The following is a 27,307-nucleotide window of genomic DNA, read 5'->3' as shown; positions in this document are numbered from 1 at the left end:
CTATGGAGGATACAATGATAATTAAGAAAGATAAAACAAACGGTGCTAATAATCAAACAAACAACTATTTCGATAGTATAATCGATGATTGGAACAGGATTGTACAGTCTCGAGGTATTGAGAGAACACAAAAGTCAAATGATCCCGAAACAACCCCCAATAATCCAACTACTGAAGAGCTTGCTACAGAATCTCCATCACAAAATTTTCAAAATCCATTTTCCACTAATTCTTCTGAAATAGGGTCACCCTCAACAAGTTATACTAATATGACAACACCAAACAGCTCTGTTAAGAATAATGATTCACCATATATCGGCAGTTCAGTAAGCGAGAGAAGTAATACTTTCAGGGTTTTGGATTTCGACAATACAACACCAATCAAAGCCCATCTCTCAGGTCAAGATTTGGAGCCTCAAAAATCTGACTTAGGAAACACGGCTCTTATTTCACCTCTTTCACTACCTTTAAAAACACTGGCAATTTCAAATCAAACAAGGCAAACAAAGAAGGAAAATCGAAATGAAGAGGAAAACAATTCATTTGAAAGCCCATCCCTACTCTCCTTCTCTGAAGGATCACCCTCCAGGCTGATTTCAAACTCGCCAACCTATTTAACTGCATTTTGTCAAACTGATTTTGATGACAGCTCATCAAATGCCTCTGAACATATTCAGTATGGTGAGGATTTGTCTGAAAAGGATTTAGCACAAAAAAGAATGAAAAGTTTAGTTATGCAGAATGAAGACCTCCTTCACCAGCTATCGGTAGTGCTAAGTAGAAATGAAGAACTCCGCAAGGCTCTTCTTTTTTCTGAAAGTAAAAGCTCAAGTGACGAAAAGGAGGACCAAACTGGGAAAGAGGAAAAAGACAAATACGAGTCCACAATTAACAAGTTAAAAGAAGATCTAGAAAAAGAAAAATCAGAAAACATAAGAATCCAACAATTACTTGTTCCTGCTTTACAGGATGAGTCTAAAAATCAGATCCAAGTTGAAAGAATGAAGACAGAGATTAAATCTCTTCAAGAAACAATTGAAAAAATGAATATGGTCGTTATGGAATCTAACAAAAAAACAGAGGATAACTTTAGAAAAAACGAGGCCAATCTACTTTTACAACACCACAACAAGCAGTCAGAGTTAGAGAAAGATAAAAAAAAATTAGAACAAGAAAATGCAATACTTTTAATGAGAGTTAGAGAGTATGAAGAAATATTGAAATCTCAAAAATATTCGTCTGAAACTCAAAATATTGATTTTGGCAGGATGTGGAAAGAAAAAATGGATAAGAGTAAGTTTAATAGTTGTTTGAGCCCTTGCCTAACATTGAAAAGCAAATGAGGAACATTTGAACTACATTCAAAAGATGAGTAAAGAATCAAGAGAAAATGAATATACTCTTAAGAAATTGTTGGAAGATCAAACTATTGAAAATGAAGCCTTGAAGAAACAATTAGAAAATGATTCTAAAGATATTAAAATAGAAGAAACCAGTTTCATAAAAGAAAGAATGGAAAAAATGTCCAGAGCCTATCAAATTCAACTTGAAACCTTGTACAAAACAATAGAAGATTTGAAATTGAAAAATCTCCAACTCAATCAAGAATTTGAATTTGAAAAATTAGAGCTACAATCTCTTCAGGAACAATTAAAAGAATCAACGAAAATAATTAGTGAATTAGAGGGGAAGATAATTCGAAATGAAATGGTGAATATTGCTTTGGAAAGTGATATAAAGAAGGAACAATTAACAAGCACCCACCTTAAAGAAGATATTATTAATCTTACTTCTCAAAAAGAGTCTCTCCAGACAGTTTATGAGGAACTTTTTAAAAATTTACAACATACCATTCGCGAACATGAAAAGAGCTTAACAGATCTTGAAGAGGGAAAAGAAAATATTTCAAAAAAACATTCAATTCTGGAGGAGGAATATAAAATTGTAAAGGTAGCTAATGAAAACTTGCAGAGTTTACTTGATACTCGGGAGAAGACTAATTCTTTGGAGAAGAGCAACTACGAATCTGACATTACCTCCTTGAAACAAAGATATGAGAACGAAATATTGGAATTGAAATCCAAATATGATGATAGATACCAATCGTATACCAAGAAAATATCCAATCTTAAAAACTCAAATGAAAAATTTGAGAAACAAGAAAAACTTGTAAAACAAGTTCTAAAAGAAAAGATTGTTTCTTCCCTTAAAATTAACGATGATTTCAAGTCCATAAGTTCAAACTTTGAAGAAATTCAAAAGTATTTTAATGAAATTTGTAGTGAAATGGAGTTGATTTCAGTAGACTCTGAATCATTGAAGCAAGTAATGCAAAAAGAGATTGAGCAACTGAACGAAAAAAATTTATTGTTTATGCAGAAGATAGAGTCATTGAAAGAAATTGTTAGAAAAAAGGATATTGAAATAGAAGAAAGGCAGCAAGCAGAAAAACAATTAAGAGAGGATCTACACAGGGTGAAAATTACAAGTGAAAAACAATTAATTCACCTCGGCGAAGAATCAGAAAGTGCCAAAACAGAATTATTGAGGGCCTCAAGAGAACTTAGCAAAGAGAAATCCCATCTAGCTTACATGGAAAAAATCGAGTCTTCCTTAAGAGCAGAAATGAGAGATCTTGCAGAGAGAAACCATAACATACTCTCTCAACTTGAAGATCAAAAATGTTCGAATGCAAAACTTGTCGAAGAAAAGAACAGAGAACGACAAAAATTCGAGGATGATATTAAAAACTACACAAAGGTAGTTCAGCACCTGAACAAAGATTTAGAAGACACCAAAAAAAGAATAGGTTCTTCGTCTAATTCACACGAATCCCTGTCTCAACAATTAAAAAAACAAACAGAAGAAAACATATCTCTAAATAATCAACTCTTAATACTGCAAAAGGAAAGAGATTATTTGAAATCAGAAGCTAAAAGAGTTGAAGAAATGTGGACCAACAAATTGCAAGACATCAAATCTCATATTGTTTTAATAGAATCAATCACTCAAAAGCAGGAAGAGAAAATAGAAAATGACAAACGAGTATATCAAATCAAACTACAAGAAAAAGACTCAATCATTTCAACTTTGGAAACTGAGTTGGAATTAAGAAGAAAAGGCACAAAATTACCAGTGATTGACTCCTCGTTTAAAGAAGAGCTGAGACTTCACAACGAGAGACTTGAATCAAAGATTACTGATATGGAAAAAGAAATAGAAGGTCTAGTTTGTGAATTGACTGGTTGTGCAAATCAAATACAAAAGATAAGGGAGGAAAAGATCTCTCTAGAAAGTAATTTAGCACAAGCCAGATATCAACTTGTTTCAGTTCAAAACGACAAGGAATCAATGAAACTATCCTTGCTCCAGAGAATAGAGTCCAATGAAGAAACCATAAAGGCGTTGCATGACCAACTCCAATCCAACTTACAATACGTGCACTCAAGTAATGAATCAGTCAAAAAGACCCAGGATGAGCAAAACGAACAAAACAAAAAGTACAATGATTTAATAGTAGATTTGACCAGACAAGTAGAAGAAAAAAGTCTGGACGTTCTCCAATTAGAAAAACAAAACACCTTCCTAGTTTCAAAATATGAATCAGAGATGAAGAGATTTGAATCTGAATTCGTTAAATTTTCAAATGAACTTATCAAATTGAAGACACATAACGACCTCCTAATATCTCAAAACAAATTGACAAAGCAAAATGACAATTCAAATTATGAGGAACAAATTAAATCTCTGCAAAATTCCCTCCACATTGCACAACTAAAGATTAAATCATATGAGGATTTGGGAAATGATTTGGAGAAGAGTCAAGCAGAAAGTCAAAATCTTCGTATAACATTGAACAAAGAGAAGCAAAAAGTAATTCAACTTGAAAAAGAAAAGGAAAAGATGAAAATCAGAGAGAAGGAAATTCAAGATGAATGTAATGCTAAAGTTAAGAGTTTGGAGGAAAATATTGCGGGAGTTAAGTCTTTCTTTGAACAAGTTGTCCTTTCACACTCCAATCAATAATAAATTTAAAAATATTTTAATTTTGAATCAAAAGAAAAAATGAGTCATCTGCTCAAAAACATCACCACATCACCACTCTTGCGCAGAACCTTGGTACAACAAACCAAGTCTTCCGTAAAGTTTAATCTTGCTTCTATCTATCAATTCTCGCTCAAAAGTAATAGTAATAATAATTGCAAATTTTTTTCCACAAAATTGTCAAAATTAAATATCGATCCTATCACAGCAATTGTTTTAGAAGCAGAAAAGTATGCTCCAAAAAATGTTAAACAAATTGAAGAACGTATTTATGAAATCGAAGAGTTATTACAATATAACGAAAGTAATATGGAAGAAAAGAAACTTTGCGAAATTTATGAAGAAGTTAGCGATCTATATTGCAAAATTTATAGATATGAAAAAGCAGAAAATATGACACTTAAATATATTGAATTAAGTAGTAAATTATATGGTAAATCTACTCTTGCACTTGGTAATGCATACCATAAATTGAGTGTCATAAATGTAGCTGTTGACAAGTTAAAACCAGCTTATCAATATCAATCTGAATGTATCAGAATCAAGACTACATCATTTTTGGAAAAAAAATCAAAAGAGTTAACATTTGACCTGTCATCAGAATGGAATTATTTGGGGGAGATTGCAATGAAACAAGGTAATTTAACAGATGCCAAAAAAACATTCCAAAAGTCTGTCAAGTTATTCGAACAAACATTAAATCCAATCTACCAAAAAGAAGAACGAGAAATAAGAAATGATTATGAAAAAGCAAAAAATATTTCAAAGCCATTTATGGAAATCAAAGATGCTCCAATCAAAGAGTCTGCTGAATATCTCAAATACAAATCAACTATGCCAAAATCAAATATTAGAGAATTAGAATTTGTGCCAATTGATTTGTTAAAATCATTAGATAATTTGGGAACTGTTCAATATCGTTTGAAAGAATATGAAGATGCCTACGTTACTTTCAGTAGAGCTGTCCAATATCAACACCATTTTGACAAGGTATCAGACAATGTCATTTCTCAAGAAGCATTTGAAATTATTGGAAATGTTTATTTGAATATGGCAAATTGTGCGCTATATCTGGAAATGTCTGAAAAAGCTGAAGTGTTATATCAAAATGCCATCACTTTTATTGAAAAAGTTTTGGGCAGCAAACATCCAAAGATTGGTAGCTTGTTATACTCTTTGGGGGTCTTGTATGCATCAAAGGGGGACTTTGACCACTCTGAAGAATTTACAAAGAGGGCACTCGAAGTCTTTTCCATGACCGACTCTGAAATGGATCTACCTCATGGTGAACAAATTCGTAAACTGTTGGAAACTGGTAAATGTTATCTCACACTAGGAACACTATATTTGAATAAGAAGGATTTCTCCAATGCGGAGGATATGCTTAAACGTTCATTAGATATCCACAATAAGATGAAATCTGCTGGATCTCAAGATTCAAATACTACATTCGATATTGCCTTCATTTTGAATAGTTTGGGTAAAATCTCAGAACAAAAGAACTTACCAGAAGAAGCCCTTGCTTATTACCAAAAGGCTTACATTATTGCCAAGTCAATTAAGGAAGGAAATAATCACGTTGTTGCAACTGCATTGATGAATATTGTAAGTAATGTTACTAATTGTGATTATTGAATCTTTAAAGGGTAAATTCTTTTTCAATCAAGAAAATTATGAAGAAGCTGAAAAACACTATGTCGCTTCTTATAAAGCCTATGATGCATCTTTTCCAACTCAATACCATCCAGATGTTGGTGATTTATGCTTGGAATTGGGTAAAACCTACTTGAAAATGAATATGAATGAAAAAGCCAAGAGAAAATTTGAAGAATCACGTGATGTGTATTTAGGTTATGAGCTTCCAACCAGTTCCAAATTGGATCTTATTTTTGGTTATATTGAATCAACCTCTCAACTTGTAAATCAAGATTTACAATCCAGACTCGACAATACCAATCTGTCACCAAAAGAAAAGGAGAAACTTAATCAAGATATCGAATTTGAAAAGCACCGAGATAAAGATAATAATGTAAGGGAACAAATTGTCACTCTCAAACGTAAACAAATCAGTAATCAATAAACCAACCTTGCAGAAAGGAAATGAGGAAATTCACAAAATATTTAATCAAATTGATTGAAGTAGTCCGATAAATAACAATAGCGGAGCTTTCACAACCCAACTTTTTGAAAAAAATGTCCACACTTGCTAGAATTGCCTCACGTTGCTCTGCTCGTGGTATTGTATCATTCAACACCAAGACAACATCTTTCACTACCAAATATAATGTTAATTCTATCGTGATTAATCAACAACGAAATTTCAATTTGAGTAGAGGATTTTTCCAACAACATCAAAGCAATAATAATAATAATACTAGTGGATCTCAAAAAATCGATAAAAAGATGATGGCTCTTGTTTTGGCTTTGGTTGGATTGGGTACAGGTGTTTCTATGGTAATGTCTGATTCCGAAGTTAAAGCAGAAGAGGTCAAACAACCAGTCACCCCACAAAGCACTGTTCGTGAGGAGGAATCTATCAATAGATATGAAATTGAAGATAACATGAATATTTTGAGAGAGGTTCTCAAAGGAAAGAACAAGAATGAATATAACATTACTCTCTATCAATATCAAGTATGCCCTTTCTGTTGTAAGGTTAGAGCATATTTGGATTTTAATCAAATCCCATACAAAATTATTGAAGTCAATCCATTATTCAAATCAGAAATTAAATTTTCCAAAGATTACAGAAAAGTACCAATAGTTGTCATTGATGGACTTATTAATAATCAATTGAACGATTCTTCCAGAATTATTACTCACTTGAATGATGTTCTCGATGAAACTAAAACAATGAACACTAAGGATACTGTCAAGTGGAGAAAATGGGTTGATGATACTTTCGTACATACTCTTGCTCCAAACATTTATAGAACTAATGAAGAAGCCGTAGAGGCATTTGAATACATTTCTGAACAAAATGGTTTCAGTTGGTTCCAAAAGCAAGCAGTTTTATATGGAGGTTCATTTACCATGTATGCAGTAGCCAAGAGACTGAAGAAAAAGTATGGTATTGAAGATGAAAGAGAAGCCATTTTTTCTTGTGGTAAAAAGTGGATTAATGAAGCTGTTTTACCAAATGGACGTTTCCATGGTGGTGATAAACCAGATCTTGCAGATCTTGCTGCCTATGGTATTTTGACATCTATTGAAGGTTTGAGAACCTTTAATGAATTGACCAAGGAAGTACCTCAACTTGGTGCATGGTATGATATGATGAAGAGAACTGTTCCAAAATGTTCTGGTATAAAAATTAACAAGTAAAACTATTAATTGTAAACCATTTACAATGTTATTTTTTTATTGGAAGATTGTTGTATACATTGAATGTTCATGGCCTATTGTAGTGAGTTATGCAACGAAAAACCTTAGAAATTCCACTATTTGATGTCGCTGTTTAGGATCATAACATGATGTTAGTTGTTCGGTTAGACAGCCAAGGTTGGTACTGATCTGTACTGAATAGGAAGCTTGTGTACGATGGTCTATTAAGGTGCATCATCCAACACTCGTAGGTTCTCTGGTAACGGACAATCCAGATTGCATAAAAAAGAATGAGTGCAAACTTTGTGAGTTGTGGATGTTATGAGTGCAAACTCATTGCCGATTACTTGCACTCAATACCCAACATAAATGAAAAATTACTGTTATCACGATTAAATACTAACAATAGTGGAGTAATATCACCTCCAACTTGTGAGGAAGATGTAAAATCTGACTTGACAACAACCACATCCCAAAGTGTTGCCTCTCTAGACCTCATAAGTTACTTTAAAGTAAATGAAGATGAGGATTTAACTTTTCTAAAGTTGGATGTGGATGATTTTTTAACATCTCTTGACAGTCCATCCAGCATTGCTCAGATAACGACAAGTAATGATAAAGGACAAATAACAAAACTTCAAGATGAGTTCAGTTTTTTATCTGAGATTGGTAGTACTGAAGAATCAAATTTAAACGAATTTGAAAACAATAATGCAAGCAATTCAGAAAAAGAAGTTAAATCCTTGAAAGACAAATCTCCAAAACGTAGAAGGAGAGGAAGCAATAATAGTTCAACAACAACAGCTAAAAAGAGAACTAAAAGGAGCTCATTCCCAGGAGAAAGCAAAGTAATTGTATGGAAATGGAATAAGTCGACTGATGATAAAACCAATCAAAGATTACAACTAATTTAATGACGCCAAATGTCCAATACAATTGAACACTTCAAAATAATGTAAATAATAACCAAACAGAATTGAAATATTAACAAGAGAACTAATGTACATAAAAATTAAACAATAAACTTGTCATAGGTTCAATTTAATCATACATCACTTCTTCTCCTTTGACAAAGCAAGGCTTACTTTGGTTTTCATGGTGGGATTCATTTTCAAATTGATGTACAATTATTTATTGCAAGAGTCAAAAACCTAAAAATACCTCTCGTAACTCATATGGTGAATACCAATATTTAAACAATATGACATAATGTCGTTGACTAGAGTCATTGCTAACTTAATACCAATTAAAATAAATTGATTTCTTGACAATGTTGGAGAGCACAAGTTTAGCACTAGACAATGCAGGGCAAGAGTTTTCATTGTAAATTTATGGTCAACGCTCCACCCAACCAATTACAAGCTTTTCTACATTCAAGTAGCGCAGCATTGCGGCACGAATTGTAATTTTCGCAAAAAAAAAACCTCACAATGCGTGAAAAGTGGAAGAAGAAGCGTATGCGTAGACTTAAGAAAAAGAGAAGGAAGGTAAGTGATAATTAAATTTATCGAGTTTGTTTCTTACATATTTTACAGATGAAGCAAAGAGCTAAATAAATTGTTTGCTTGCAGGAATTTCCTGCTCATTCCTCCTGAATGAAGCTAAATAAAAGACATTTTGTCCCAAACACTATCTTTCCTGTTTTATTCAAAATTCATTTTAATATTTTTCTAACTTTCTGCAAAATCGAACTAACCTTTATTGCTACATTTCTCCAGCAGATATTACTCTCTTCAGATGTGAGTACAAGTTCTGACGTTCTTCTCCAATAATTTCTCGCAGATTAACTAGGGTTGTGGTGATGGATTGTTCACCCATGTTCAATTTTCTGATATTTGTGCTAAAGTTCTTAAACTCATCTGGTGAGAGAGCCTTCTTCACTCTCAGATACAACTCTTGAGCTGTTACATCAGCACTAATCTCTTCCAAGTCGCTACTTGCAATACTACTTGCTAATCGATTAGAATTCTTTGTGTAGTTATTTGCCGATTCTTGACTTGAATAGGTTCGCCTTGATGGTGTGGATACAAATCTATCAGCTACTACCTTGTCATGGGATTCCTCTTTCAAATCTGGCTTCTTAGTGTATTGAACTCCAAACGATGAATGTGGTGTAGGAGGAGCAGAAAATGGTGTATCCACTGGCACTTCTTTTTCTCCTAGCTCAGCAGTTTTTGTACTTGGTGAAAACTTTACATTCTTTTCTCTGGAAGTAAATGATGATGGATCTTTTAGAATTGAGGTTCTCTTTCTATTTGAGAGTGTTGCACTTCTACTTCTTACTGTTTGATCCCTAGACTTTTGAGGTGTTCTGTTAAATATTATTGGAGAATCAGATCCATACTTATTTCTTTGGTGCACACTTGTCAGGATAGGGTCATATGAGTCATGTCTTACAGAAATATTACTTATATTGGAGTGATTACTTGGGGTGCAAAGGTCATCTTCTGAGTTGAACACAAATGAACTTGTTTTTCTCACTTCTGGAGAAGAAAATTTAGAAGTTAAATTTGTAGCTGGATTGATAGATTGCTTTGTCTTGTCTTTTGTTGGGCTAACCATGTGTGTTATTGATGTTTTGAATTGGTTCAAGTCATCATAGTCTCTTTTCAAATCATAATATTTTCTCATTGTAGAATTTTTCAATTCTTCTGTTTCCTCTAGCTTTTTTTCCAATTCAGATATTCTATTGCTTGATCCTTTGATCCTATAATCAAGAATATTGTTTTGCTTTTCCAATTCTTTGCATTTTACTTTCCAATCCATTAATTCCTCTCTAAGCTCTTTTGTTTCCTCTATGAAGGATTTTTTGAGCATTTGCAAAATATCATCAAAGGTTGGTCCTTTTTGCATTGTTGGTGATTGTTCCTTACTCATGATGATGGAAACAACAACACAATTTTCTATTTTTTTTAAAATTGCAAAACAGTCTGTTTAAATGGAGGGAAATTTTGTAGTTGAAAATGTGGTTTAGGCGGGAAGAAGTTTCTACTTTTTATTCGTGTGGTTTGATGATTAGAGTTTACTTTCTGTGCTTGAGGTTGGGTGTGGAACAACACTAGAGTTGGCAACCTTCTTTTCAAAAACACAATAAAACTTCTTTACATCCTCAACTGTTTCCCAAGTACCTCTGAATCCAACTGGAATGATGAAAGCATCACCAGCACTAAATTCTTGAACACCTTCCGAGATTTCTCCATCAGCAACAAGTCTTACTTTACCAGAAATTAAACAACAGAATTCCTCTGCATTATCTCCTTGGTCAAACCACCACTTTCCTTTGGTTGATGACCAAACTCCGCAACTCATGTGACCCGATCTATCAGTATAAATATTATTAACCATAGCTTGTGGAATTAATTGTGAAACAATATTTTCTGGCTTGTATTCTCCCTTTGAATCGTGAGAGAATGGGAGACGAACTACATTATTAACAGGAGTAGTGTTTGGTGATGACATTTTTTGAGTGTTCAATTTTTTATTTAAAAGCAATTTTGCATGATTGTTTTATGGAATTCACAAGTTTTCTACTTTATGTCTGGTAAAAACATCAGTGGCAACTTCTAATAAAGAATAAAAATCCACATTTCTATATCTACCCCACATTCCACAACTCTTCCAAAATTCAACATTAAAATTTGGAGTTGAAAGACCAGTAAGTATTTTTGCTAGTACCTTTGCATTAGGAATTGATTCATACTTTCTCAATAATACAAAACAATCAGCTTGAATTGTAATCCTGTCATTTCCTTTCAATTCTGTTTTTGCAATATCATTTTCACTTGATAGAAAATCCTCTTCCTTTTCGCTTGTGAAATAACTATCTATTAGTTCGTCCATCCCTGTTTTTCTTTTTGGTTGAGATTTTTGAGATTCTTCATCTGAAATAATGAATTCTCTGGCAAGTTTATACATTGCTTTGGATTTGTGTACATTGATTTTTTCTAATGATTTCATTTCCTCTGTTATTATTGTAGACACTTGAATAATATCATCGACATCTTTTACAACTTCTAAACAAAAGGCTTCAGATTTTGATTCATATTTGATTTCTCCAATTTCCTTCAATCCTATAATTTCCATCTCTAATTGTGAGAGAGTTATGGAGGCTTCTTTTGAGAGTTTGGAGATGTCAATTTCAAACTTTGTAGATTTGGAATTTTGGAGAGCAATCTTAATCCATGCATGCTTTTTAGAAAGTTCTACTGGTGTACTTTTCATAAAATAAATGGTGAATATGTGGTTCATTTGAGGCAAGACTTTTACATAGCCTTTGCTTTGTAAAAGGGTTAATATTGTTGAGATGACTTCCTCTTTCAAATCTAAATGTTTTTCCAACTGCTTAATTCCCATTGCAATAACAGTTCCAATTTCATTGTCTTTAAATACCTTTTGAATTAGTTTTTTCACAGTAAAGACATCTACATAGTTACTGTAACACAATGATCTTATCAACAGGTAGTCATCATCATCCAACAGCATGTGACATTGGGCTTGAGACCCGTCTCTACCAGCTCTACCAATCTCTTGAATATAACTTTCTATAGATTTTGGTAAATTGAAATGAATGACAGCCTGAACGTTTGAAATATTGATTCCCATTCCAAAGGCTACTGTAGCAACAATAATGTTAATTTCCTTTTTTACAAATTTGTTTTGGATTTCTTTTCTTTTGGAAGTGTCGAGACCTGCATGGTATGGAATTGCATGAATACCATTCATAATTAAGTGGCTACATAACTGCTCTGCATCTCGTCTTTGCATTGCATAAATAATTATGGACTCTTTGCAATTCCTCATTCTTTCACTATTTAGAAGGTTTAGTACGGCTGTAAACTTGCTTGGAATTCCCAAAGAAATGGTCTTTATCAGGTTGTGTCTCGCTAAAGTCTGTCTATAAATACCATCCTTTTCAATATGAAGATATTCACAAATAGATTCTTCTGTGTGTCTTGTAGCAGTACCTGTCATTGCTAATATAGTGGTCACTCCCAAATCCTTCCCCAATACATTTTTAATGCTTAAATATGAAGGTCTAAAGTTGTGAGACCATTCAGACATACAGTGAGCCTCTTTTTAGACGCCTTATTAAACATGCTATTATTAATATAATACTTACCATCGATGCATGCAAATGAAATTTTAGGAAGTTGCCTTAATTGTTCAATAAATTTTGGGTCGCATAATCTTTCAGGTGATATAAATAATATCTTGGTGATCCCCTTTCTAATATCATTAATAATTTTAGATTTTTGTTGACTGGACTGATTATTGGTAAGTATAGAACCTGGTAGGGTCGGAATAAGATTTTTCAGCTGATCTTCCATTAAGGATATGAGAGGAGAAACAACAATAGCAAATTCTAATTTACCTAATGTCATGCAGAGCGCAGGAAATTGATAACAAGTAGATTTTCCACTTCCAGTTCCTGAAATAAGCAATGATGATTGGTTGTTCATAATTCTTGAAATTGTTTCGAATTGACCTGGTCTAAATGATTCATGAGAGAAGAACTCTTGTAGAATTTCTTCAGCTTTTTCCTTGGATCGAATAATTTCGTCCATTGAATACTTAAGTGAAATGGTGTCATCGAAGTTTGTAGATTCCTTCTCTTCAATATCAGAATAAGTATCATTTGTAATTTCTTGATCTAATGATTGGTCTTCTTCAGTATTGTTCAGTTTGTTAAAATTCTTTTTTGATAAATTGTTAGAAAATCTTGCTCCAGAGGGTTTAAATCGTTTTTTTGATTTGAAACCCTTCCTCTTCATGTTTAGTTTTACAAAATTTGGCTCTGATTTGAATGCTGGCTTGTGAGCCTCCTTCTTTTCTAATTTTTCACACCATGTTTTGTTTTCCTTTTCTAATTCTTCCCTCTCTTGGATTTCTTTTTGGTGTTCCTTTTCCATTTCCTCTTGTACCTGATAAAAAGATTTACCTGCCAATCTATTTTGTGTACTATTTGTTTTTAATCGCTTGTTATTCTGTATCATTGGAATAACGAAATTATTACGAGATGAAGAATCTTCATTGTGTGTTGTGGATGATTGCACATTTCCGATGGGTGTAACTGGTCCTAAAAAACTTGTATTCATTCCATTAATTGAAAATGGCATTGATCCAAAAGGATTGTTTGCTTTAGTATTATTTTGGTTGAGTGCTTCCAAGAGGTGTGCCTTTCGTTTTGACATTTTTTTTGAATTTGATATCCACAAAAACAAAAAGAGCGGCAAAAACCGTTACACAAACCTGCAGAAGTAAAAACGTACAACAGCAGAGATGTTTAACGACAAGAACTTAAAAAAAAAAGATGGAAAAAAGGTTTGATGAAAAACTGTAAGTAAATCGTAGATACGTTTTTACGAAGAATACTTCTTCCGATGAAATGGAATTAATAGAGAACAAGCTGAAAAGCGGTTCATCACCACCTTTAAGGATCATCGCCAAGACTACAACAAGTTGGATATCAAGGTTTTTGTGGATAGTAATAATAGTAATGAAAAAAGCTTCTCACTAAATGCACTTATTGAAGTAGATAAATCCCTTATGAACGATACTCACTTTCTTGAGATGATTAAGGATGTAAATAAGTTTTGTTCGGAGGAGTATTGTAAGGCAAGTTTATAATGTCGTAAATTTTAACCTTCTTAAAGAGAGTGGCACCTATTGATAAGATCTATGTATTTGTAGCTGGACAATTGAAGAGCTTATTGAGAGATTGTATTTCCTTGTACAGTGATGTTTTTATCAGAAAGGAAATGATAGAAAAAGCCTACTCATGGTATAGAGACAAGAGGAGAAAATTGTTGGAATTCAGATTAGCCATCCAACAACAGGATATGAAACAAAGAAAAGTTGCCTCTAAACAATCAGCAAGAAATCAGAGTGCACTTCCTTCATCAATTCAATCTCAACTTCATTTAGATATTGGACAGACAACAACCTCCTCTAGACAACCATCAGCTCTTTCTACGCACAGCACTCAAGATACCTCATCTAGGAACACATCTTCCCAACCATTTATACCAAACTTTGACTATGAAGAAGATGACACATTTTCAACAATTCAATCAGAAAAACCAAAAAGGGATAAGAATAATGTTGGTCATTCTTTGGATCCTAGAGTTATCTCTTTCGATGTATTATCGAAACCTTCAAAAGATCCCAAAGTTCCTTTCTATGCCAGTGAGGAAAAGAAACGAAAGGCCAATATTAATCACAAGTTGAAACAATATTGCAGAAGAAATTTGGCAAAATCATACGATGAAAGAATGAATGGTACATATGATGATAAGGAAACAACAATATCTGAGGAGAAAACACCTTCAACAAGAGAAACTTCTCGTTTGGATACTCAAAGAAGCCATACTTCAGCTAAGGTGATAGCCCCTCCAATTCAAACGCAAAGAGATCTTTTTTCAATGTATTCTGAGGATGTTAGAGGAACTGGAAGTGTGGAAAATATAATGAAAAGTTGGACAATGTTCAGAGCAAGGGAAGCAGAGGAAAAGATTGAAGAGATGGAGTTTAGAGATGCTGTACATTCATGGAGAGTTAATAGAGGAAGAATAGAAGAAGAAATACAGAGAAGACTGGAAAGCCAAACCTTTTCTTCTCAAACAGGGACAGTAGTTCATAAAATTAAGAACTACAAACTGCCAACACTAATCAAGAGGGAAAATATTTTGGATGAGAGTAGTGATGAAGAAGATGAAAGGAGACCAAAAAGTGCTTCCAGTGATGCAAGCTCAAAGAAAGGAGCTCAACCTCCATCAAAAATTAGCAAAACAACTAGGATTGAAGAACTTGAAACAAGCTCAAGTCTTTCAGATGTAAATACAAGTTACCTTACTCCATATAGTGCTGAAGATGCATTCCATGCAAAACAGGCTGGGGATGAGTTAGCAACAACATCTAACAGTAATCAAGGGCCATCTGTACAAAATCCTAAGGGCTTTCAAACTCCAAAAATTGTGGACTTTGCTTCTCAGGCTCCCTTTAGTAACTTCTTTGTAAATGAGTTTGTGGAGGTGCCACATCCTAGACCTGCTACTTCAGGTCAACTTTATGGAAGAGGAAAGACTGTAAGGACATTAAGTGATAAAACTGTTACTAGAGAATCGACAGGTAATGTAAGGCCTCTCACAAGTTCTACGACAAGAGAAGCTGGAGAAACTTCCAAGTACAAGGTTATTTCTCACAATGTATTCGATTTGTTCACAAAACAACAGTCAGAAAAGAACAACCCTAAGAAGAAAAGAGCTCCTTCTTCACCTGGTAGGACTGGTAAAGCTGATCCTAAAAAGACATCAACCCCAAACAAGAAGGATGGTGCCGTGCCAAAAACAGAAGTCAAGCCAGCAGAGAAAGTTGAAGTCGAACCAATTGGTGGCCCACCAACACTACAGAAGAATATGGCCATGGATCAATGCGACAAGATTAAGATACTGCTTTCTAAGGAGGGTGTATTCATCCCTAGCTCCACCCTTAGAAGAGCAATCATAACGCCTGAGGATAGGCCTATTGAGGAATGTCTTAAATCTCTTCCAAAGTCTTCTTCCACTGTTGTTTATGTTGATGTAATTGAGCAACCCAAGAAGAAGAGAGAGAAAAAGAAGGGAAGGAAAACAGCTTCACGAGGCTCTAGTGGAAAGGGAACAAGAAAAACATAAATTTAAACCTTACTAATCCAAAGTACTTTCTTGCGTTGTAAAATCGAAAAAATCACCAGAATTAAAACAATTAACCGAACTACCTATAGAAAAAAAAACAGCACAATACCTACTACCTCTTCATCTATTTCTTAGATAGACTAACTTTTATCATGCTCACAAATACGTCCTAATTAAATTAGAACATGAAAAAGGCAATGGAAAGCAGAGGCTAAATATTGGTGATGGCCCTATTTTATATTCAATTGTCATCAGTTTACAACAAGTAATTCAATTCCAAATGGATAAATCGCGAATTTTTCAATTTTGGAAATCACCAGAGATTGGAAGATTAATTGATAATTAACATATTATTGAGCTTTTAACATACAAACACTTTTCATTGCAATTGTTTGCTAATAAAATAGCGCTTTTAATTGAAATCAAAAAGAGTTTTAATAGTGAGGAAAGATTTAAATCATCTCTAACTTTTGAAACGTATTTTACAAATAGAAAAAAATACTCGTATGCCTAAGAATCATCACAGGCCTCTTGAAAAAATATTTGAAAAATAGTCGTTAGAGTGAGGAAATAGTAACAACAATATTGGAAGAAAATATTGGACATTAACTTTGTATTAATAGTATTAATAGTCAATCATTGACGATCTAATTTTCAAAATCATTAAATCATGCCTAAAGAATCAAAAACAATTTCTCACCACAACAAACAACCCTATCCAGAAAGTTCTGCACCACAACAAACAAATGCGAAAAAGAACGTTGAATTCGTTTGGGAATCATATGAGCAACAATCTCCGTTAAAATCCAAACCAAACTTTCCATCTCCTTCAAACTCTTCGGGAGGGATGACCCAACTTTTAGGATTCCAAGACGATGATCCAATTAATGGTTTTTCATTTTCTACACCTTCAACATCAGGAGAGTTAATGAATCCTTTTCCAACATCAGACAATGATCTCAAACTATCTCCACCAAACACAACAACAGCCGAAGATCCTTTCAAAAAACATAATGATCTTTCCTCCCTAACATCAGCCTCCTTTCATATTGCTTGCACTGCTTGTAGAGAGAAACATATCAAGTGTGGTACGTTTTTTAATCTTTCCTATTTGAATCACAATTACTTTTTTAGACAAAAAACTTCCTCACTGTACATATTGCATAAAACATGGACTAACATGTCAGGTAAGTACAAATACTTATTCCTATCAATCTTTACTCTCACTAGTATCGCAAACCAAAAAAAAGAGGGAGGCCAAGCACTAAGAATAAGAATGGTCAATCTACTGAAGATGATGAGAGCGAAATGAATGGTAATAGAGTTCCTACATTTCCAGAGTCAACTTCAACTATGATCAGCACAGCCAACCAAAATTTCCAAATGGACGAATTCCCTCAAAATTCTGGTGACATGACTGGGTGGTTTTTCAATCAACAACAAAATTTAAAACAACAACAAACAGAAACTGTAAGTGATACCAATTTTACATTTTAATTGACCTAATTTCATACTAGCAATTGAGTCGGGTTGCCTCTAGCTCCACTACTAACCCAATCATGATGAATGAAACAGAAATTGATATGGCAGGCTTCTCACAAATGCCACACGTCGATTTTAATAATGAAAGTTTAATGGCATTAATAAGGATGAGCAGAGATTTAAACAAACAACTAATGAAAAGATTAACAGTTGATGACTATTACAGATCCACATCAATGCCACTCATTGATCAACGATCAGTTGAACAAATTTTCTTCTCTGAAAAACGTAGTGCGGAAGCAAATTGTTTTCTGTATAGTATCCACATGCTTATGTGTCAAAGAAGAGGATTCAAAGAAGAATCTGAAAGAGCATACGAAAAAACAAGAGCAATGCTTTCTAGTGTATTTGATCAATGGAGATCTTTCTTAACAGCATGTACATATTGCAATCTTTCAATTTATTGCTCAGGAGAGGGAAACGATGCAGACGCAGTATTTTATTTGAGCTTTGTGGACTATTATTTCTCTCAGTTGAAGGAAAAATTTTCACTAGGACAGCAAAATCTACGATATCTCAAGTCTATCGCCGAGATGGCAGCAGGTATTGGTGTATGCAGTGAGAAACCAATTTATGATGAGTTGGCAGAGGTGGATGCAGAATCCCTAAGCAAACAATGTCATCATGATGTTGCTAATCTTTTGGTTGGCTTTTACAAGTATACAACAGGAAAAAAGAAGGTTCCTCCAGAATTATTACAAATAACCTCACAAACAATCAATCAGGATACAATATTCCTATACTTGACATTATTTGATATGATTACCAAACTAGTAACACAACACGAAGCCAATAGACAAAAAAGTCTTACTCCTGAACAAGAAGAAATTTCAAAAGCAATTTGTGACGCTTTTATCAATGGTACTCGTGTTTTAATACTTCAACAATGCGGCTATAAGGGAAAGGTCTTGGAAGATGCAGCTAATAGAATTGCAGAAATTTTTTCTAATGAAATTTCTATTGGGTTTGCATCTCCACTGTATATGTCTTCTGTGATAGCTACTTGTCAGGTACATATTGCTATCATTGAAGAAATAGAGAGTGGAGCTAGAAGTAACTTTGAGTTTGGAGTTGATTATTATTCCATGATTGATAAGGATATCAAGGCTATGAATTATTTGGAAAAGCAATTTGGAAGAGTTCGTAAACGTTACTCTCAGATTATTTACCGTTTAGAATCCATTAAACGAAGAAGGGAGATGGAAGTATCAAAGCTTGTGGTAAACGAGATAGAACGACTCAAATCCATGCGAAATGGTGATGGAAAAATCAACTTTGACAAGAGTTTCCTATCCCAGGAACATTTGTCATCTATTTACAGCCTGTTCCACAACAACAATGGAGAAGCTGTAAACAGTAACCAACAACAACCAATATTTATTAACATACCTAATGAGAATATTCCACAATCATCTGCTACAACTGAAGTGCCCAACTTTGGAAGAAACTTGGAAGACAGCTTCGATGATATTTTAAACAATTTGTAAACAATAAATATTCTATAAAACCTAGGTATATAAATTCAAAAAATTAAATCACTCTCAAAATGTTTATTGTAATGTTAATTAAAGTAGTCATCTGCTGATGCAGATTTTTGTTGGGAATTTGGTTCTTCATCGTCCATTAGTGGTTTTACATCCTTACCTTGAAGTACCTTCTTATTCAGTCCCTTAAACAATGCATCTTTGAGGCCGTCTTTGATACCAGTAAATGAGCCAGGGCTCAAGCTAAATCTTGCCTTTCTCTTATCATCGGTAATGTCTTGCTCTGAAATTTGTGGTGTTGATGGGTTTGGAACTAAGGAAGGTGTACTATTATTGGTTGGTGTTGAACCTAATGATGTCCTAGATGGTGTAGTGTTTGGAGCTTGTTGGTTGTTGGAGAGGTTTTTCTTTAAAATTTCCATAAATTCAAACTTTCTCTTCTTGTTTTGTTGGCATACCATACTCAATTCAAAGAGCATGCAGAGGTTTTGCAGAATTATTTGTTTTTCAGGAGCACTTGTTGTTGTCTTACAAAGTTGGTCATAGGTAAATATTGGTTTCACATTCAAAATACCACAAAACTTGAGGTATTGATTAACGTTCTCTAATTCTACCGACTTGTTAATTGGAGTTTTAGAGTTACACACTTGTGAGCCACCAGCACCGGAGTAGAATTCAGGGAAAATATTACTATTTACAATTTTACACAATAAAATACCATCTCTCAAGTTATCATAAAAAGTCAAAGTAGAATTGTAATCCTCCTTGCAGATTGTACTTATCCATTTGGATACAGCCTTTTCAGTAAAGTAGTATAATTGTTTAGAGTCCAAATCACCAGGGATTGCTTGTTGGGCTCTTCTAAAGAGTGCCATAACTGATTTACCTTTCATTGACTCCATTAATTCAGCATAGTATGGTTGATCTTCAAGCTTAAATCCTTCTTGTTTCATTCGCAAAAGGAATTGAAGAGCTGGTGAGAGTGCAACTGGTGGTGTAGCAACAGATGTTGGCGTGGACACGTTTGTGTTGGTTTGAGGAGTAACAGGAGTGGATATTTGCTTGTTAGTTGGTGTTTCTGTGCTTGGAATCTCATTAATGGAATTTCTTGAAATAGGAGTACCAATAGGATTGTGAATATGCACAGAAGGAATTTCATGAGTTGGAATGGTATTTTGGGCTGTGGAGAGAGCCTTCTTCAAATCAGTTTCTAGTTTAATCTTATCTTGGGTCAACTTGTTAAGATTATTCTTGTAGTTATTTTGAAGAGAATAAATTGTTTTTGAGAGTTCTTGTAACTTTTCTTCGTAGGCTGTCATTTGCTGTGTAACCTTAAGGTTGAGACTTTGATTTTGGTTATTGTTGAGACTGTTCAATAACGAAATGGCCTTCTTGGCGTCGTTTTCAAGTTTGGTTTTTTCGTTATTAATTTTAACCTTATCTTCTCGCTCCTTTTCAAAAAGTGTTTGTATTCTAGATACATTTCTGTTGGCTTCGTCAAGCTTTTCTTTCAATGAGTTTTCCTCCTTCTTGGTTTTCAAGTCTTCCTTGTTTGCAAGATTTTCCTTCTCAGAGTATAGCTTGGAGATTTCTACTCTTAATTGATTAATTAATTCCTCCTTTTCAATATCTGTTTCCTTGGACAATTTGATTTGATTTTGAAATTGAGAAATGGTTTGCTTTAAAGAATCAATTTCATTTAAATGCTCAGACTCCAATCTCTTCAATTCTATATCCTTGTTGGAAATAGTATTTCTAAGATCATCTATAATCTTGTTAAGACCTTGGATATAGGATGAGTTTTCTTCTTCCTTCTCATGAAGACCTTCTTCTTTTTTGTTCAAAATATTTCTCATAAGATCTAGATTCTTGTTGAGCTCGCTAATTTGTTGGGCATTTTCTTGTTCTTTTCTTGAGAGCTCGCTCTCCTTCTTTGTTAATGCTAATTTGATATCCTCAAGCTCCTTTTCTAACTTACTAGTGGTGCTTTCATGCTCCACTTTTTGCTTTGAAAGATCCATCTCTTTTTGAGAAACAGTTTGGGTAAGGTTTTGGATTGAAGATTGTAATTGTTCAACAATTATTTGATTCAAATCATTACTTTTTCTAAGATCCTCTTCCCTTAGAAATATGGTATTTTTTAGCTCTGTGGTGGAATGCTCAAAATTATCCTTCATAGTTTCATACTCTTCTTTTTGGTGATGTATTTGCACAGCTTGATCGGAAATTTTAATGTTTAGGTCGTCAATTGCCTGCTTCATTTGAGATAATAATTGCTCTTTTTCTGTTTCTAATTTTGAAATGGCTTGTTCTTTTTCATTCAATTGTGACTTGATGGAAGAAATTTCACTTTCTAACTTTTCTTTCAAACTTGTTTTTTCAATTTCTTTTTGATCTATCTGGTTTTGGAGAGCATTGATTTTCTCATCCATTGAAGAAATTTCCTCTCTCAAGACCTTTTCCTTGTTTCTCAACTCGTTTTCTTCTTTCTGTATCTCGCTTTCTCTTCTTAAGAGTGTTTCTCTTACATCAGAAAGGGTATTTTCGGCCTTTTGTAATTCTGATTCTTTGGAAGCAATTTTCTTTTGGAGTTCTACATATTGATTCTTCAAATCATTCAACTGAGAGTTCAAGGTTGTTTGAACCTTCTCTGAATCCGAAAGTTTTTGAACTAATTCAAGCTTTTCTTGTGTAACAAGTTCAAGTTCGTTTCTAACACTTGAAATGTCAGAAGCCAACGTAGAATTTTGTGAGTTGGCTTCATCTAATAGGTGAGCAATTGTATGAGATTGGGAAATAAGTTGATTTCGCTCCTCACTTAGTACCATATATTCCTGTTGCGATTGGGAGAGTTGAAGCTCTGTCTGTGATAATTCCCTAAGTAGTTGTTGCCTTTCGTTATTGAAGGAAGTTTGCAACTCTTCAATATCAGCAATAATTCGACTCTTTTCCTGATCTAACAATTCGATTTGATTTTCGGAATATTTCTTTAAATCTTCATAATTGTGTTGAGAGGCAGAAAGACTACTATTCAAACTTTCAATAGTAGTTTCCAAATTGGATACATGATTTTCTAATTGTGATATTTCATTTTCGAGCTGTTGTTTCTTTTGGTTGTGCTGTTCTTCTTCTGTTTTGATCATTCTTTGTAAATTTTCAATATCTTGATGTTTTTGTTTAATGATTTGATTCATTTGCACTTCCTTGCCTTGAAATTCTTGGGTAAGGTTATTAATTTTGTTTTCCAAAGCTAATTGTAATTCTTTATGTTCCAGTTGTTGAGTTGCAATCTTTTCCTGCAATAATCGATATTTAGTTTGTAACTCTTCCATATAATTTTGAAGACCTTTCTTTTGTTTTACCAACTCCAAATGATCATTCCTAGCCTTTCTTTCTGTTCTTTCCAATTGTCTTTTGGTAAGAGCAGATTCTGTTTCCGCATTTTGTGTTTGGCCTTTCAGTGTATGATAGGCATTCAGGTGAAGTAAAAGATCCATTCTATAAGATAAATAGATTGTAATTCCGATTTTTAATCCTCTCAATAAGTTTATCCAAATGCCAAGAGGAAGACCTAAAAGTTGGTGTTGTTTGAAATAACGTCAAGCGTTGCTAGAGAATTTTTTTTGATTTTAAATTAAAAATAAAAAAATAATTGACGTGATCGTTACTTAGGTGATGAGGCCGTAATAGGAAAAATTGCCAGTGAATTTTTTTTGATACTTTGCAAATGTTGTGATTATTGAGTTTGCAAAATTGATTTTTTGAACTTATTACAAATAAGAGGAAAAAACAAATAAAGTAACATTCCAAACCACATTTGATTTCAACAGTGTGTAGAGTGGGAGATTCCAACAGTTTAGGTAGTCTTTGTCACGCCTACAAGTTACAATCCCAAAGTTTGGACAAAGTTAACCATAAGAAACGATCGACAAATACAAATTAAATTTTTGCCAAACTCAATATTCCACAGGTCTTGTAATTAATCATAATGCCTTTATTTAAATTGAGTTTAAAAATTATTTTTGTAAATTCTTAAATAAAAATTGGAGGTTGTCCAAAACATCGAACTTTCGCTCACTCTTCATCGCTCTCTTAAATCCTTTAACTTTCAATATCTTTTTAACTCAATCGTAAAATAATATTACATTTTTACTTACATGCTGTAAATTAAGGTTGAGTAAAATAATGGCCTTGTAGTATTTAGGTCTTTCACTTCCTCTTAACATGAAAAGAGGCAGACTGACGATAATAAATTATTCGCAAAAATTAGAGTAATTGTACTTACAGAACATTTTGATCATTTTGACCCTCCTCACTCACAAAACTTCTGGAAGATAGAGCGTAAATTTGATACTTGAGTGGTATTTGGAATAACTTGGATAAAATTCTAACACAATGAGCAACAAAACCAAGTGCACTAGCTGCTTCATCATCATTGTTTGGTTGCTCTCCTCTACAAATAGTTAATCCATTAATGTACAGATCATTAGTTTGTTTTTGAGGATGAGGTCCAATCATATAAATACTGCTCAATTGTTGTACTATCATTGCCTGTCTATGTTTGTATTTTTGTTCCAATATAGAAAGCTCCTCCTTTTGTGTTGACAAAGATCCAGTTTGCTCACGTGATAGAGATAATCTTTGATCTAATAAATCCTGTTGAGACTCTAATAAAATTTTGTGTTTTTCTTTTAACGAAACTCTCCTTTCTTCAAGTTCTTTCTTTCTTTCCTCTATTGATTTTTTTGTTTCCTCAATTACGCCTCTCAATCGTTTTATCCTACTTTTTCTGAGTTCAATATTTTGTTTATACTCTGTCAGAATTTTCCTTCTTTCCAATTCTTTCTTTACATCATCTTGAATAAATCTAGAGTTTCTTTGAGATTCTTCAATGGCAAACTGAATACCACAAAGTTTTTCAATTGAAAATTGTAAATCAAATAGTGATACATCTTGGGAAGTATGGTCAATTCTAAAGCTTTTTCTAGATACTTTTTCATTGGAAAGAGAGCCATGATTCCTCAATGCAAGGTCTGCATGTTCTGAAATAAATATACCATCAACAAATTCTAATAATATACAATTAATTGGGAGATCAGGTATATTCAAATCTCTCATTGATACACCTATGAATGTTAATGTGTTAAAATTAAACCTATCCTCACAAATTATTTGTTCTCTCAAATCTAGGTCAATATTTGGGTGAGGGATGTAAGATTCATGCTGTATATTGGATTGTACACTAAATATTTTTACAGCCAAGTTAGTAATTTCACTCTCGTGTTCTGTAATGAATTTTGTTTCGTTTTCATCTGTTAAGTTACTAATATTTAGTTCAAAACTCCAAGAAGGATTCTAATTTGTTTAACAATAAAATGTAAATCATCAGTAACATACAATTGACTGTTCAATAATTCCTGTTCTGAAAATTTGATTACTTGTATTTTCCTTTTCTAAATGTCCACTAGCAAAACTATTCAAAACTTCCGAGCTTTGAATATTTCTGACGTGTATTGCTCGTAAATGTCTTAAATTTCTTTGTTTTGGTTTTAAATAAAATTTAAATGATGTTTTTGATTTGTGTGATTGATCATGAAGGATAAGAGAAGAATTTAGAGCACTACTATTCTCCATACTATATTTTTTCACTAAAGATTGTTTAACAACACCTGTTGGAAGTGTAGTAATATTACCTGGTGACGTCTTTATGAAATAATTTTGCTGCTTCTCCGACAGGGCATTCTCTTGTCCTAGACTATTGGCGGGTGGTGATGCAGATTCAGAGGATGATGCATAAGTTTGAGTTTGATGATTATCATCAAAACTAGATGATTCTTGTTGATTGTAGGATGGATCCATATTACTAGCACCTGTCCAATAAATAAAAACACTAATAAATAATATGTAAATTGATAAGTGAAAATATTAATTGACAATTTTTTTATGAAATGGAAAGATGATCTGGAAACTCGTCACACAGCGAACTCTCACTATGTTGCAGGTATCGTAATGATAACAAATTTGGCTTGGGCAAAACCACATCTAAAAAAACTACAGCAATTTAAACCCTTAAATTTTTTATTAAACGTTTTGTTGGACCTCCAACTTGTAAATAGAGAAAATGAATACAGATGAAGCTCCTTTAAATTATTCTTCTCCTATGAAGTCGAACAGAGACTTGGTTGTTGCTGAGGGAAACAACCTTAGTTCCGTAAGGGGAAGAGAACAATCAGCAAATAAGGTGTATGGAGCCATTCAAAAAGATGTAATATATCAATCATATAAAGAGGAAATTGAAAATGAGAAGAAAGAAATTGCAAGAAAACTTGTACAGTTGGATATGGAAAAAACACCTAGTATTAAGGATTTATCAAAAAGTACTGATGATGTTTTTGGAGAGGTTGGATCGGGTGTTGTTGATACTGCAGACTTTGAAGATAAACCTAAAAAATCAGGAGCAGCCCTTGAACAGTTTAGAAACGCTGCCAAGAAAGTGACTGCTGCAAAAGCTGTTATAACAAGTTTAGAATTTGGATTAGTAAAAGCGGGGGTAGTCACACCCTCAAAAGGAGATGAAAATGTTAAAATAACAATCAAAAGAAGTAATTCAGATAAGAAAACAATAACACCACTACAAACCAAACAAAAATTCAGAATTGAGAATAATCAAAAGATGATAAAGAAGGCAGATGAATTAAGACGAACAACATATAGATCAATGGATTGCACAAGTATTCTAGGTGTGGAGAAGTACATGTTATTACATGAAAAGAGATTTTCTCCCAAATGCATGATAGATGCTATGGTAATATCAAAACAAATGCCTAGATATATTCACACAAGAGAGATTCTGTTCGAATCCAAACCAAAGATTAGAAAAGGTGATCCAGGTTATGAAGAATATGTGATGGAGAAGAAAAAGAGAAAGTACTTTAATGAGAAGAAAAAATCAGCCTCCAGTTATAATATTGTTTCGAAAAAAGTTAATGACCATGATGTATTGAGTGATGCCTCTTGTTACTAATAAACCTTAGAAATTACAATCCCGCCAAAATATAACTCAAAAAAATGTCACTGTTTTCCTTCTCCTCTAACCCACTACTGCCACAACAGGAGCCACAAAATAATCCCTCACTCCAACAAGCATCATCTTTAAAACAAAGACCTAAAAGTGCTGTCATACCTAAAAAACCTCAGCCAACATCAAATAACAATGATCTCATCCCGACTTCTTACACTTCATCCACCCAAACTCAAAATTACTATCAAAGAAAAGAGACTACAAAAGATACTTCCCACTCTTCCACAAACATGATTCCAGAGGATCAAAAAATTGGAAAGATTTTAAATGAATATGAGAGGGGTATGGTCCTATACGATAAGGGTAAATTTGAGGAGGCCCTAGATCGTTTCAATGACTGTCTAAATATTTTCATGAAATCAAAAATTGAAGATGCGGAAATGTGTGCTAACATTTTCCTTGCAATGGGAATTTCATATTATGGCAACGGAGATGATGAATCTGCATTGGAACTGTACAATAGATGTATCCAGAGGTTGGAAGTTAAATTTGGAAAAAACTTCCCTGGAATAGTGTCACCAATGGTGAATATTGCCTTAATATATACTAATCAAAAAAAGTATGATGAAGCTTTGGTAACCTTTCAGAGAGCTCAAAAATTAGCTGAAAGTAAGTATGTAACTGTATCTATTCTACAACAACCTATATAGATATTCTTGGAGACGATAGATTATGTTTGTCAGATATTTATCATAACATTGGAGTAATTTATGATCACCAATCAAGATTAGAGGATGCCATTGATTATTATGATAAATCTATTCGAATTAGGGAAAAAATATTGGGTGACACTCATCCAATTACAGCCCTTACCTATGAAAATATGGCTCAAGTTCTTAAGGATGTAAAAAAATTTAAAAAGGCGATAGAATTTCAAAACAAAGTTATTGCCATACGGAAAAAGCATTTGGGAGTGAACACCTATGATTATGCTTTAGCCCTCCATAACATGGGACTCATATTGTTTAAGGATAGAAACCTTCCTCAATCGCTCACCTACTTTCAAAAAGCTTTCAAATTAAGAGAACAAATTCTTGGCGAAAATCATGAAGCAACTCGATTGTCTAAGCAATTATTCGAAGAAATAGACAAACGTTTGACAGAAAAGAAGAAGAGAGTGTCATCCCTATCTCATTCTATTAATAATACATCAAGATAAA

General features: G+C 33.5%; 10 protein-coding genes across 10 annotated transcripts; 6 read left to right on the top strand and 4 right to left on the bottom strand.

The window, feature by feature from the left end:
- Positions 1–14: 14 nt before the first annotated feature.
- On the top strand, positions 15–6,150 carry NAEGRDRAFT_77771 (uncharacterized protein; the record flags this gene model as incomplete). The annotated part of the gene is made up of 4 exons (XM_002683453.1): positions 15–1,293; positions 1,337–1,675; positions 4,253–5,649; positions 5,690–6,150. The coding sequence occupies 4 exons, from the start codon at positions 15–17 to the stop codon at positions 6,122–6,124; spliced, it is 3,450 nt and encodes a 1,149-aa protein (XP_002683499.1). The 3' UTR covers positions 6,125–6,150.
- A 456-nt stretch (positions 6,151–6,606) lies between these two features.
- NAEGRDRAFT_29414 (uncharacterized protein) lies at positions 6,607–7,368 on the top strand (the record flags this gene model as incomplete). The annotated part of the gene is made up of 1 exon (XM_002683452.1): positions 6,607–7,368. One exon carries the CDS (start codon positions 6,607–6,609, stop codon positions 7,366–7,368), a length of 762 nt encoding a protein of 253 aa, XP_002683498.1.
- Positions 7,369–7,658: 290 nt separating this feature from the next.
- NAEGRDRAFT_61387 (uncharacterized protein) lies at positions 7,659–8,282 on the top strand (the record flags this gene model as incomplete). The annotated part of the gene is made up of 1 exon (XM_002683451.1): positions 7,659–8,282. The coding sequence occupies one exon, from the start codon at positions 7,659–7,661 to the stop codon at positions 8,280–8,282; it is 624 nt and encodes a 207-aa protein (XP_002683497.1).
- Positions 8,283–9,072: 790 nt separating this feature from the next.
- On the bottom strand, positions 9,073–10,245 carry NAEGRDRAFT_45119 (uncharacterized protein; the record flags this gene model as incomplete). The annotated part of the gene is made up of 1 exon (XM_002683127.1): positions 9,073–10,245. One exon carries the CDS (start codon positions 10,243–10,245, stop codon positions 9,073–9,075), a length of 1,173 nt encoding a protein of 390 aa, XP_002683173.1.
- A 138-nt stretch (positions 10,246–10,383) lies between these two features.
- Positions 10,384–10,713, bottom strand: NAEGRDRAFT_61385 (uncharacterized protein; the record flags this gene model as incomplete). Its single annotated transcript, XM_002683126.1, has 1 exon — positions 10,384–10,713. One exon carries the CDS (start codon positions 10,711–10,713, stop codon positions 10,384–10,386), a length of 330 nt encoding a protein of 109 aa, XP_002683172.1.
- Positions 10,714–10,884: 171 nt separating this feature from the next.
- On the bottom strand, positions 10,885–13,277 carry NAEGRDRAFT_29370 (uncharacterized protein; the record flags this gene model as incomplete). Its single annotated transcript, XM_002683125.1, has 2 exons — positions 10,885–12,440; positions 12,488–13,277. The coding sequence occupies 2 exons, from the start codon at positions 13,275–13,277 to the stop codon at positions 10,885–10,887; spliced, it is 2,346 nt and encodes a 781-aa protein (XP_002683171.1).
- Positions 13,278–14,126: 849 nt separating this feature from the next.
- Positions 14,127–16,040, top strand: NAEGRDRAFT_45117 (uncharacterized protein; the record flags this gene model as incomplete). The annotated part of the gene is made up of 1 exon (XM_002683450.1): positions 14,127–16,040. The coding sequence occupies one exon, from the start codon at positions 14,127–14,129 to the stop codon at positions 16,038–16,040; it is 1,914 nt and encodes a 637-aa protein (XP_002683496.1).
- A 534-nt stretch (positions 16,041–16,574) lies between these two features.
- Positions 16,575–19,100, top strand: NAEGRDRAFT_77770 (uncharacterized protein). Its single transcript, XM_002683449.1, has 4 exons — positions 16,575–17,128; positions 17,175–17,227; positions 17,271–17,510; positions 17,558–19,100. Exons 1-4 carry the CDS (start codon positions 16,711–16,713, stop codon positions 19,067–19,069), a joined length of 2,223 nt encoding a protein of 740 aa, XP_002683495.1. The 5' UTR covers positions 16,575–16,710; the 3' UTR covers positions 19,070–19,100.
- Positions 19,101–23,082: 3,982 nt separating this feature from the next.
- On the bottom strand, positions 23,083–24,925 carry NAEGRDRAFT_61379 (uncharacterized protein; the record flags this gene model as incomplete). The annotated part of the gene is made up of 4 exons (XM_002683124.1): positions 23,083–23,181; positions 23,224–23,305; positions 23,352–24,421; positions 24,464–24,925. 4 exons carry the CDS (start codon positions 24,923–24,925, stop codon positions 23,083–23,085), a joined length of 1,713 nt encoding a protein of 570 aa, XP_002683170.1.
- Positions 24,926–25,187: 262 nt separating this feature from the next.
- On the top strand, positions 25,188–27,306 carry NAEGRDRAFT_45114 (uncharacterized protein; the record flags this gene model as incomplete). The annotated part of the gene is made up of 3 exons (XM_002683448.1): positions 25,188–25,871; positions 26,180–26,756; positions 26,954–27,306. The coding sequence occupies 3 exons, from the start codon at positions 25,188–25,190 to the stop codon at positions 27,304–27,306; spliced, it is 1,614 nt and encodes a 537-aa protein (XP_002683494.1).
- Between the last annotated feature and the right edge of the window lies 1 nt (position 27,307).

This window comes from Naegleria gruberi, assembly GCF_000004985.1.
Source record: "Naegleria gruberi genomic scaffold NAEGRscaffold_1, whole genome shotgun sequence".
NCBI lineage: Eukaryota > Heterolobosea > Eutetramitea > Acrasida > Naegleriidae > Naegleria > Naegleria gruberi.
This window is presented reverse-complemented; position numbering and strand designations above follow the sequence as displayed.

Excerpts from the sequence above, each read along its gene's own strand:
- NAEGRDRAFT_77770 (XM_002683449.1), top strand. The coding sequence starts at position 16,711 with ATGCCTAAAGAATCAAAAACAATTTCTCACCACAACAAACAACCCTAT. Across the intron at positions 17,129-17,174 it reads AGAGAAACATATCAAGTGTG|ACAAAAAACTTCCTCACTGT; the intron begins GTACGTTTTTTA and ends TTACTTTTTTAG. Across the intron at positions 17,228-17,270 it reads AACATGGACTAACATGTCAG|TATCGCAAACCAAAAAAAAG; the intron begins GTAAGTACAAAT and ends TACTCTCACTAG.